At 35.3% G+C, this 11289-nt stretch overlaps 1 protein-coding gene across 1 annotated transcript; it reads right to left on the reverse strand.

Annotated features, from left to right (window-relative positions):
- Positions 1-535: 535 nt before the first annotated feature.
- LOC133179456 (uncharacterized) lies at positions 536-10169 on the reverse strand. Its single transcript, XM_061314214.1, has 2 exons — positions 10081-10169; positions 536-2727 (listed from the first exon to the last, which is right to left on the reverse strand). Exon 2 carries the CDS (start codon positions 2717-2719, stop codon positions 1136-1138), a length of 1584 nt encoding a protein of 527 aa, XP_061170198.1. The 5' UTR covers positions 2720-2727; positions 10081-10169; the 3' UTR covers positions 536-1135.
- Between the last annotated feature and the right edge of the window lie 1120 nt (positions 10170-11289).

Below are 11289 nucleotides of genomic sequence, written 5' to 3' on the forward strand. Positions count from 1 at the left end.
AATTAAATTGTAAGTTGATAGACAATAAAACTGTTTTGTAACGTTATGACGTGAGTTCTGTGGTCAAATTAAAAATTAATTTATCTATGTTTTAATAAAGCCCAATTATTATCCTTGATTTAAGCATGGAGACGTTTCTGAATGGATGTCTTGATTGAATACAATATGCAATTGAAAAAAAAAACACAAAAAATTACATATCGTTGGGTCATGTTTTCCTCCAATTGTTAGGCTATTGTTTTTATACAAATTTGACTACGGATAACTCCGTATACCTGATCAGAGGGCTCACGGGGAGTGTGACCGATCGACAAGGAATCTTTCCTCCTCCTTGACACCCGATTCCACCTCTACACTTTCCAGGGATCCTTGTTTTGCACTGTTTACGATTCAAATTCTTTATTGGGTTTATGAGATTGATTAATGTTCGTTATCGTTCGTCTTTTATACCCCTCTAATCCACCTCCCTTTAAAAATATAGTGCATGTCAACAATGAATGACTTTAGCATTTAGTATGTAATATATAACACAAAAGACGGGAAAAGTGTTTATTGAATCAATCTGCAAACTTCCACCAAAGCAAACTTAATGCACTTGATTAGTTTTGCAGTTACATTTACGCTATATTCTACTTGACTTTTGCGAGAAGCGCTGACTTTTACAGTTGACGGTTTGCTTTGGCATTTAAACCTGCGCTATGTATGGAGGTACGGAATTGTTAATATATAACGAAACCTTACTAGCGGTTAAAGGTATAATATTAAGAGTGCTAACAAGATACACCGGTATACAATCAACACAAGAGATGAAATGAGGCAGAATAACATAACTTAAAATACTTAATTCGTGAGGAATAGCATCTACTTTCAATCTCATTTTCTGAAGAAATAAAAAAAAAAAGGAAGAAAAAAACATTCCGAAAGGAAAACATGGCAGGGGTTAGTGATGGTTGGAAGGGAATGGGTTGCGGACAGGGAGGTTGCCGTTCTCTTCCTAGAAAACGGTATATGTGCTTTGTAATGGCCCATTATGACCTTTTAATTTACTTTTAATCTAAATATTTATTATGGTTCCATACATTGTCCAAGTGTAATGCCCTCGACTGTAAAAGTCGCTGCTTCTTGCTAAAGTCCACTAAAACGACTTCTCGTATTTCTTGTACATTTGATAAAAGTCAATGGCTGTGTGGAACAAATAGAACATGGTTACTGGGTACAAAACATCATTGATAGCTTTCCAGTATTTGTCTCCATATACTTTTGATTCTATTGGCATGATCTTTTCCGTGTTTTTGCCAATATAGCTATCTGCAATCCACATTATAACACGGATAAGGAAAAAAACGTGGAACATTTTGTCAACTGAAATACACCCGGTGGTTCTGAAGGAGTGAACCACACGCAATCTTTGTGATTTCAGAATGAGATATGTTTGAATTACGACGACAAAGATTTCAAGAATTTTTTGAAGAATGAGAAATGTTGCGATACTGGAGTTCTCCTCATTTTCAATAATAATGCCCGCAACTAGTCCAAATGCAAAATGGGACACCGTACCAGCGGTACTCATAAGGAGAATAAGTTTCCCATCATATTTCCTGTCTGAGATATTTTGCTGACCAAATTGTACATACCAGAGATAACAAGTTATTATTATTAAGGTCGTGAGTTCAACCTTAAACAGGAACTGCACAACTCCTAGACCAAACTGTAGACTGGCTTCCTCATAAGCATTCAGAATTATTGTAACCAGAATGGGAAGACAAATTATGAATGCTGCTAGAAGACAACAATAAAACGAAGGGATTTGGAACTGATGCTGATCTTTCATTTCTGTTTCTAGAGCTGGAGTGTTGCGCTTCTCGATTTTTGCTGTTGTACCGAAATAATGAACACATAGCAAGGGTGTGCGCTCCGTGTGTGTTGATTCTAAATCTGATGTTGGTCCACTGTTGTCCAGAAATGATGCCAATCTTAAAACCATCCCCACTGCAAGAAGACCATACTCTGTTGACATAGGTTCTGTGTACGGTATGATGTCCTTCTCGAAGTTTTTGAATTCAGGACTGTGAAAACAAGTGTTGTTGGTTTCATTCTGTGGCATAACATTTATCAAATCATTTCTTGCCAGAGTAGTAAATATCATTTCAAACCATTGGACTAAATGGGTCACAATGATGGTTGATAGTCCAAAATTCACCATGCCATCAGCCTTTAATTTGCAAGCTGAGTAGGAACTCAAAAAGCACAGTTGAGTGATGGTGAAAGAGATTTCGGAAAAGTTTGTAAAAACGGACAAAAATATTTCACCAGCAAACATTTGTTTTGATTTGTGTTGCATGCAATAAAATCCAACAGCCAATTCTAGTGTAGAAGAGAAGATCCTGGCAAATCCAAATATCCAAAGAAACAAAAGCTTAGGTTTTATAGCAACATCTTCTATTCTGTAAGCGACACCCTCCTGTCCTGTCGTACGTAATCTTTTCCAAATCACAATCGTAATAATGGTACTAACTACGCTAGTAACAGCTACAATACTCCAGATAACTGGATGGTTGTCATGGAAATTTGAAGTTGTTGTTGTGGCAACGATGATTACTACAATACAAATGGGTAAACAACAAACGCACAGAATAACAGAAGCTGACAAGTGAAAGGAATTGCCACTTCTTGCTTCACCAATGTCATCATACACATTATGGTAAAATGCAGTCGGCATCGTTGTACCTGTAATTTCAAAAATTTAATTTATTTTCCATATTACACAAAAAGATTATAATGAAAGCATTGCATTTGTAATCAGTATAATTCGTACTTGAATTCATAAGTTTTCAGAGATGAAAGTTAAAGGTGATCAAATTGAAAGAGTGAAAAGTGTTAAGGTTTGTTTACGAAAAAAGAGCAAAATGAAGAGTGTTGAATTTTTAGCTCACCTGAGCTGAAAGCTCAAGTGAGCTTTTCTGATCACCCGTTGTCCGTCCGTCCATCTGTAAACTTTTCACTTTTCCAACTTTTTCTCAAGAACCACTGAGCCAGTTTTAACCAAACTTGGTAAAAAGCATCCTTGGGTAAAGGGGAGTTTAAATTTTTAAAATGAAGGGCCAAGCCCCCTTCCAAGGGGAAATAAACAAGAAAAGACAAAAATAGGGTAGGGTCATTAAAAAAATCTTCTCAAGAACTACTGGGCGAGAAAAGCTGAAACTTATGTGAAAGCATCCTGGGGTAGTGTAGATTCTAAATTGTTCAAATCATGACCTCCGGGGGGTAGGGCGGGGTCACAATAGGGAATCCAAGTTTAACATTGAAATATGTAGAAAAAAAATCTTGAAAAATCTTCTTCTCAAGAACCACTGGGCCAGAAAAGCTGAAACTTATGTGAAAGCATCCTGGGGTAGTGTAGATTCTAAATTGGTCAAAACATGACCCCCGGGGGTAGGGCGGGGCCACAATAGGGAATCCAAGTATTACATAAAAATATGTAGAAAAAATCTTTAAAAATCTTCTCTTCAACAACCACTGGGTCAGAAAAGCTGAAACTTAAGTGGAAGCATCCTGGGGTAGTGTAGATTCTAAATTGTTCAAATAATGACCCCTTGGGGTAGGGCTGGGCCACAATAAGTACTAAAAAGGGGGAAATCAGGTGAAAAACAGCAAAACCAAAGTTACTCAGGTCAGCGTTGTGGCCCATGGGCCTCTTGTTTTCTTTGCAATTTTAATGTCATAAAAGAACATTTCAGATATGAGTATAAATACGTACGAGTGATCAAAAAGAAAACAAAATCATCAATATTAGCAGTGTTAGACTTGAGCAAGCGTACCTTATTATTTCAATCACATTCATGAATGTACTTATCAGTAAAGACGCTTATACTTATTCACTTATTATTTTCAAAAGAATACTTTTAAATTAGTATTATACTATATACTGCCAAACCGTGAATGAAGACAAATAGCTATAGGAGATAAATTTATCAGCAAACCTCAAAAGGATTTTACATTGTTCGTTAAGCATTTCCTGAAAAAAGACAGGTACATTCCATTGACACCCCTTCATCTTTCCCGATAAATAAACGACTTAATGACCCCCTTACGCCACCCCGATGTTACTATTACTTATTAGGATATTAGGTTTATGAGATTGATTAAACCGATATCATTCTCTAGACAGTCAGCAACAAACCTAATAAGTGATTCATTTTCTCGAGGATCATAGTGTGACAGAAACACAAGAAAAACCCGTAGCAACTTTTATCTACAAAAAAAAGGGGGAGCAGCCTCAAAAATTGGCAAGCAAGAAAAAAAAAACTGCCAAAATAAGGAGGGTAGAATCTTCGTCTAAATTTTTGGCAATTTTTTAATCCAATATCATGACACACTTTCCTTCCTACGGCAACTATTTTTGGGGGGTGGGTGGGAGCGGAAATGCACGAATGATATATAATTGTACAGGAAAAGACTTCTTAAATCAGTGGAAGCTCCCCTCCCCCAGAGCCATGGAAGCTGCAAGAAGTGATGATCAGGTTGATTGAATACAGCATACAGCTGAACTTCGGTATCTCAAACATTGATATTTCGAATACCATGAACATGTCGAAGTGAATTGGAAGACCTAACCACGTATTCTTTTAGCATATTATTGTTCGTAATCTTTATATTTCATATACGTAGAAAAGTAACGGCTAAAAATAAATCTGGAAAAATTTGTTTTTTGTTTAACGTTTCCATCGAGAATTTTTCACTCATATGGAGACGCCATCACTTGCCGATAGAAAGCTGCAAATTTGACCTATACTTGCCACTCGGGACCATTGAGCAGTGAAGGATCTTTTTCCCAGCACCTACTGCGACACGGGACCTCGTTTTATACGGTCTCATCCGAAGGACCGGTCTCCACGTCCAAGAGTAGGATTCGAAACCGCAACCTTAGGATCAACTCCTTACTCAGCGACTCTAGAGCAAACGCTCTAACCGCTGCGCCACGCAGGCGACAATCTGGAAAAAAGTTCTAGTTCTATATAGGTGTGTCATCTCCTGGGTGAATTTCGCTTTCTGTCCTTGACAAATGTCCTAAAAAACGCATCGTCTATTGAGCAGTGAGGGATATCTTTTCCCAGCACCTACTGCAACACGGGACCTCGGTTTATTCGGTCTCATCCGAAGGACCGGTCTCCACGTCCCACGGTGAGATTCGAAACCGCAACCTTAGGGTCAACTCCTTACTCAACGACTCTAGAGCAAACGCTCTAACCACTGCGCCACGCGGGCGACAATCTGGAAAAAAAACCGTTCTAGTTTTATAAAGGTATGTCAACTACGGGATGAATTTCGCTTTCTGTTCTCGACAAATGTCCTATAGATGTGTCTTAAATGTGTATTGTAAAGGCTTCAAGCAAATACATGTAGCTAAAGTATCGTATCTTAGGAGAATCATTACTGAAAAGATCAGAGTTGGTAGAATTCGGGGAAATAGTGAAAAAAGGTTGAAGCGAGGAAGGGGTCCAAGATGGCGTCCTCCTTTGTGTTGTTTTAGTAGAATGTATATGATTTTTTTTTAAAAATCCCTTTAATTCAATGAAAATAAAAAATAACATACCTCCTGTAAGAAACGCAAAAGGTCAAGGAATACTGATATTCCAATCGTACATGAGCTAATAATGTGTCGCAATGAAAGGTCATGGAATACTGATATGCCATTGGTACATGTGCTAGAAGTGTGAAACGCAATAAGAGATCAGAAAAGGGGAAAAAAAAACGAAAACAACAGAGACTATACATTTTCCTCCTAAATAAACAGGACTCGAAATGAAATAAATCGAAATGTCAAATGTATAAGGTTACGTGTTACAATCTTTTTGAGAATAACATTGTATTTCTTGATATCAGTGATAAAATTGAATAGCTGACATACACATCACAACTAAAGTAATTATCAGATCACAGAAAGGAAAAGGACCGGGTCCCTTTAATTTGGTTTGAATCAAAAATATTTAAAACATGGGGAAGGGTCTTGTGAAATGAAGAATAGTAATATTTAAAAAGATAATATCTTGTTAGAAAGTTATTAAAAGATTACGAACATCATTTTTGAGACATTTAATCCACAATTTTGAACTCGTACCGAAATTTTCATTCAAAATATTATTCCTAATATAAGCAGTACCTTTTTTTTTAATTATAGCTTGTCCAAACAAATAAGATTTTAAGGCTCTTAAATATTTAATTGGCAAAGTAGATTTAATTTAAAGACTTTTAAATTGAAATAAATTTGGAAAATGAATCCCATCAGGATATTCACAGCAGTGCTTTATCGATAAACGTAATTAGGCAAAAATGCATGAAGTTAAAACTTACTAGATCCACTTTTTAATCCGATTAAGTTTTCATTTTTACGGTTTGGAAGTATTAATAAAACCTTCTCACTTTTTATACTTGTACAATTGTCTCGTGACAATGGTGAAGTAGGTGTTAATATTGAATACTTATCTCCCGTCATAAGAAATCTCTAAAATTAAGTGTCTCCCTCAGATTCCTATCATTACATCAACAAGAATTGGGTGCTTAAACTGCTCTGCCAAAAATAAATTTCTTATTTTCAATTCTAAGTTGTCAATTTTTTATCTCCACGAGATACACTTAAGGAAAAGATAGTTTCATCATGTATACTTGAGTATAAGTGTCTAAACGCTCTTACAACTTTTTGTGAATGAAATTATGATTTTAGGCGGAATTTCCTTCTTTTGGATAAAATTACAAGATAATAATCTCAAATAATCACCAGAATAACAGCTGGACAATTAAAGTGAGTTGTCTGGACACTGTGAGGTTTCAACAGATGTGAGAGAAGGGTAATAAAATGTGTTATCGGTGATAATTTAAAGCAATTTGCAGTTTAATTCGTGATAAATCATTTTTTTCTCTACTACTGTCTAGATAAAAAAAAAAAAAAGAATGGGAAATTACCATTAGTAATACTTTCTCCTTGTAAAACTGTTTCTTTAATTAGCAACTCGTGACAGAATAAGCCCTACTGATTTACTTAGATGGAATTATTAAAATTGCATCAATCCCTGAAATCTTTTCCAATTGCTGACATGATAATGCATGTTTATGTGCTAAGCTATGGAAAACTGTCCTTCCAATCGAGACAGGTATTTCCTGTTACACAACTGAACCATTTACTGTTTCAAGCAGTTTTGGAAATAACCATTTATGGATAAAGGACACAAAAGGAGTGGAACCAAAACTAACAACAATTCTGTGAAATTTATGTTAAACGATTTCTTTACTTGTGGACATCTTGCAGTGTTACAACGCACTTTGAAAAATTATGCAATTTGAAATTTTTTTTCAAAGTGCGTTAAATTTGGGACCAAGTTAACGCTCTATGAATGAAACGTGCGTTAACATCGACCATATTAACGACCATATTAACGCATTTTGAAAAGAAAAATGTGTAAGGCTTGGTCAATATTCTTGCAAATTTTGATTATATAATTATATATTATATATGGTTATATATGGTTGGATTATTTTCAGTGATGACGTCACTTCAGGATCTGAGATATAGATGTTTTAAAGTTTTTTATGGGTGTCTTGTTCCCAAAGGTTCTCGTAAATGTTATGAAAGGGAAATTGGTCTTTTAGAAATAATGGAGGAATGATTGTGTAATAGCAGAATTTCGTTTCCTTTTTATTTTATCTAGTCTGTAATAAAGTTCGGTAAATGTAGAGTTGATAATTGATGTTAAAGCATCGCAATTTTCTTAGGGAAAAGGGAGCAATTATGATTTTTCCATGGCCATGAAAATTCTCTCTCTCTCTCTCTCTCTAATCTATCTATCTATCAAATTCATCTATCTTTTGTGAACAGATGTGAAACAATGGTTGACTAATTTATTTATAGTAAGAAAAACAAACCTTAGTCACATTACTCACTTGACTGAAAGTTTTACCTTGTTCGCTAATAACTTTTTCTCAAAAAAAATCTTATAAACAAAAGTACTTCTAAATCTGTAATTTGATATCATAAAGGGCTAGACATGTCAAACAGCATGTTTTAATTACCCTGTAAATGCCTTTTTTCTGAGGAATCATTGTGGATACATTTTGAACAAGCATTCTGAGAGTATTGCATTAGCAATACTAGTCCCCTACCGGCAAGTGTAATCTGGTTCCCGTTAAGAATTGAAAATGCCATAATTCCGTCAAAAATCAATGGAGCGGAACGAAATGCAAACTTGATCTATAACTCATCAAGGTAAAGTCACATACCAAAAATCAGCTCAATATCTGCAAGCGTTTAGAGAAAAATTTCGGAAAACCCTGAAAAATTGAAAAGGTCGTAATTCCCTAAAAAATCATTGAAGTGGAACGAAATGCATACTTGATCTGTAACTCATCAAGATACACTCGCATACCAAAAATCAGCTTAATATCTGCAAGCGTTTAGAAAAAAAGTGCGGAAAACCAAGTGGGACAGACTGACAGACAGATAGAGGGACAGACAGACTCAGAGGAAACCTATAGTCCCCTCCGGTTTCACCGGTAGGGGACTAACAAGCATTCTGAGAGTATTGCATTAGCAATTATTAGTGCCCTACCGGCAAGTGTAATCTGGTTCCCGTTAAAAATTGAAAATGCCGTAATTCCGTCAAAAATCCTTGAAGCGGAACGAAATGCAAACTTGATCTGTAACTCATCAAGATACACTCACATACCAAAAATCAGCTCAATATCTGCACGCGTTTAGAAAAAAGTGTGGAAAACCAAGTGGGACAGACTGACAGAGGGACAGACAGACGGACGGACAGACTCAGAGGAAACTTATAGTCCCCTCCGGTTTCACCGGTAGGGGACTAATAAAGGTTATGCAACTCGGCGGAATATTAAACAGATAACCAACGGGCTATAAAGCTAACATGATAAGTAGCTTCTCAAAATCACATGTAGTTCAACATTTTACTTCTTAAAAAGAATAGTTCAAGAGCTGTATGAAATTGTTATCATTAAAAGGAACAAGACCAAATCGCTTACCAGAACAACTGCCCTTCGGTTATAAACTTTTTCCTTCGTGAAGAAATATGCATTTTTACGCTTTTTAAGAGGACCTCTTATTTTGTTCAAAACAAAATGTAATGTCAGAAACAAAAAAATAAATCATATTACTTTATAAAAGATAAAGAGCTGAGCTGAGGGACCTTCTGCCTGTGTTCTCGTTCAGGATAGATCAATTCATCAGTTTTTCGAAAGAAATATAATAATGCTGTCTACTACTAAAATCAAAGGCCAGAATTTTTGTTATATATATAGAAATTTTTTCAAAGTGCGTTTAGTGTCTCCATGGTTCGAAAAGAAACGAAAGTAGAAAATAACTCGGGAACGTAACGGACAAGTTTTGAAATTCAGGAAAATAGAGTAAAAGTATTTCATTTTTCTTTCACAAAGTGATATGGAAGCGGGATATATACATGTAAAGTTAGCCAAAGTAGTTCCGGCTGCCAAGTGCAAGTGAACTCCAGATTCTATTGATGCAGTTATCAAAAGAATTTTTTATCCGATCAGAATTAATTATTTTATAGAAATTAAATGATTATAATATAAAGGACATAATTTTATAAAAATTTATACGAACATTTTTTTAAAGCTCATGATATTCAGGTTACTATTAAGGCCTATAGACCTTTTGTAAAACGAATGCAGTCGGTTTACATTGTTTGTAATTTGTAAGATTTTCCCTCGTCAACGCTCGTACTTCGACAACATTTTGGGGTAAGCAGTGGAAAGCATCTAATACGTGCTTCCTGTAAGTTTCTTTATTTCATAAAGTCATGTCAATTAATATTTACGTAATTTAATACTTATGCATGCATTTTTTTTATGTAATTAATGACATATTTGTGGAAACGGAAATAAAGTGATGCTAATATTTTGAAGAGAAATTTTGACTGCGATTATAAAATCATATGCTAATGAATTCACCAAGCAGCAAAAAGATATTGTAAAAAAAACTATCATTGCGTTAGCTTCACCATTTGGTCAATAAAATGTAACGCCTATATTTGACCCGTGAAAATATCCTACCTTAGGATAATTTAGAACATTGAAACGGTTTCCTCGGTCAGAATTCCCTCGAACAAGCCAGATATGCACAAGTCATCATTGTTATGCCGACTAAAAATCGTGCATGACATGTTTATGTTGAAAGAGGGGAATTCCCGTCCTGGATTTTCAGGCATTAGACAGTGACAAATCAGTTATAAAAGCTCACCTACATCTTTGATATTTTACCAGTGACACTTTCAAGGTTGTATACTATGGAATGTAATGAAAGGGATAAATTAAAAAGATTCCCATAGCTGAATTTATTTTTGGTGGACACTTAAACAGTCAACTCGATGCATATTCTCCGGGACTATATTTCCTATGTTGTTGTAAGGTAATGTTGAGCTGCCCGGGCTTTCCAAAGAGCAATGAAAGGGGTAAAAGACCACATTTTTGTCCCCTGCTTTCGCTAAAAGTAGGAGGTATTAATGTTGGTCTTCCCGTCTGTCTGTCCATCATTTTTATTGCTAAGGTTTCCGGTTGATATGTCTAAAAGTTCTCACATTTAAACGTAAGAAATGACACCAAATTTACAGAACAGCCAATAAAGTCATGAACGAGTTAACTTTCACGTATACATTAAAATTCATGTTTCTAGTACCCGAAAGATTGTTTTTGACGATTTTACTTTCCAAAGAATTGTTTAGTGTACTTCCATTTAAGGCGAAAAAAGTTTTCTGAACTCATAGAAAAACGTATATTTGTTCAAGAAACCTTATGATTTGTATCGCAGATTTCATGCAACAAAAGAATAAGTTGCATAACATGTTACGAAAAATTAACAGCAAACAAGGTAGTCCATTGCGTAATGTGCACACAAAAGGTTACATATGACAGAAGTCTTTAGCGGATTTGCCCAGCTCATGACTAAAGCAGCAATAAGAGAAAGTTCTCTTTGCATGTATCATGAAAACTTTGTTCAGCAAGTTCAAGTGGTTAAGCTAACTATCAATTCAATTTTCAGATAATTTTAAAATGGATTGGTGGCATCAAATCAATTTTTTCCGTAATTGTTTCATTGCATCAATGAATGAAGTGTGTGAGAAAAAAAAAAAGAAACGAATGCTTGAACCCAAACTGATGACAAAAGGATTGAGAGTACTCTGACAAATAAAACAAAAACATAAACAATTTGATTAATGAAGCATTAATTATTTTAAGCACACAATCAAAGGTAGGAATCAATTA

The sequence above is a fragment of the Saccostrea echinata genome, unplaced genomic scaffold (assembly GCF_033153115.1).
Source record: "Saccostrea echinata isolate AGI-Se365-2 ecotype Australia unplaced genomic scaffold, CSIRO_AGI_Sech_v1 ptg000001l, whole genome shotgun sequence".
NCBI lineage: Eukaryota > Metazoa > Mollusca > Bivalvia > Ostreida > Ostreidae > Saccostrea > Saccostrea echinata.

Excerpts from the sequence above, each read along its gene's own strand:
- LOC133179456 (XM_061314214.1), bottom strand. The coding sequence starts at position 2,719 with ATGCCGACTGCATTTTACCATAATGTGTATGATGACATTGGTGAAGCA.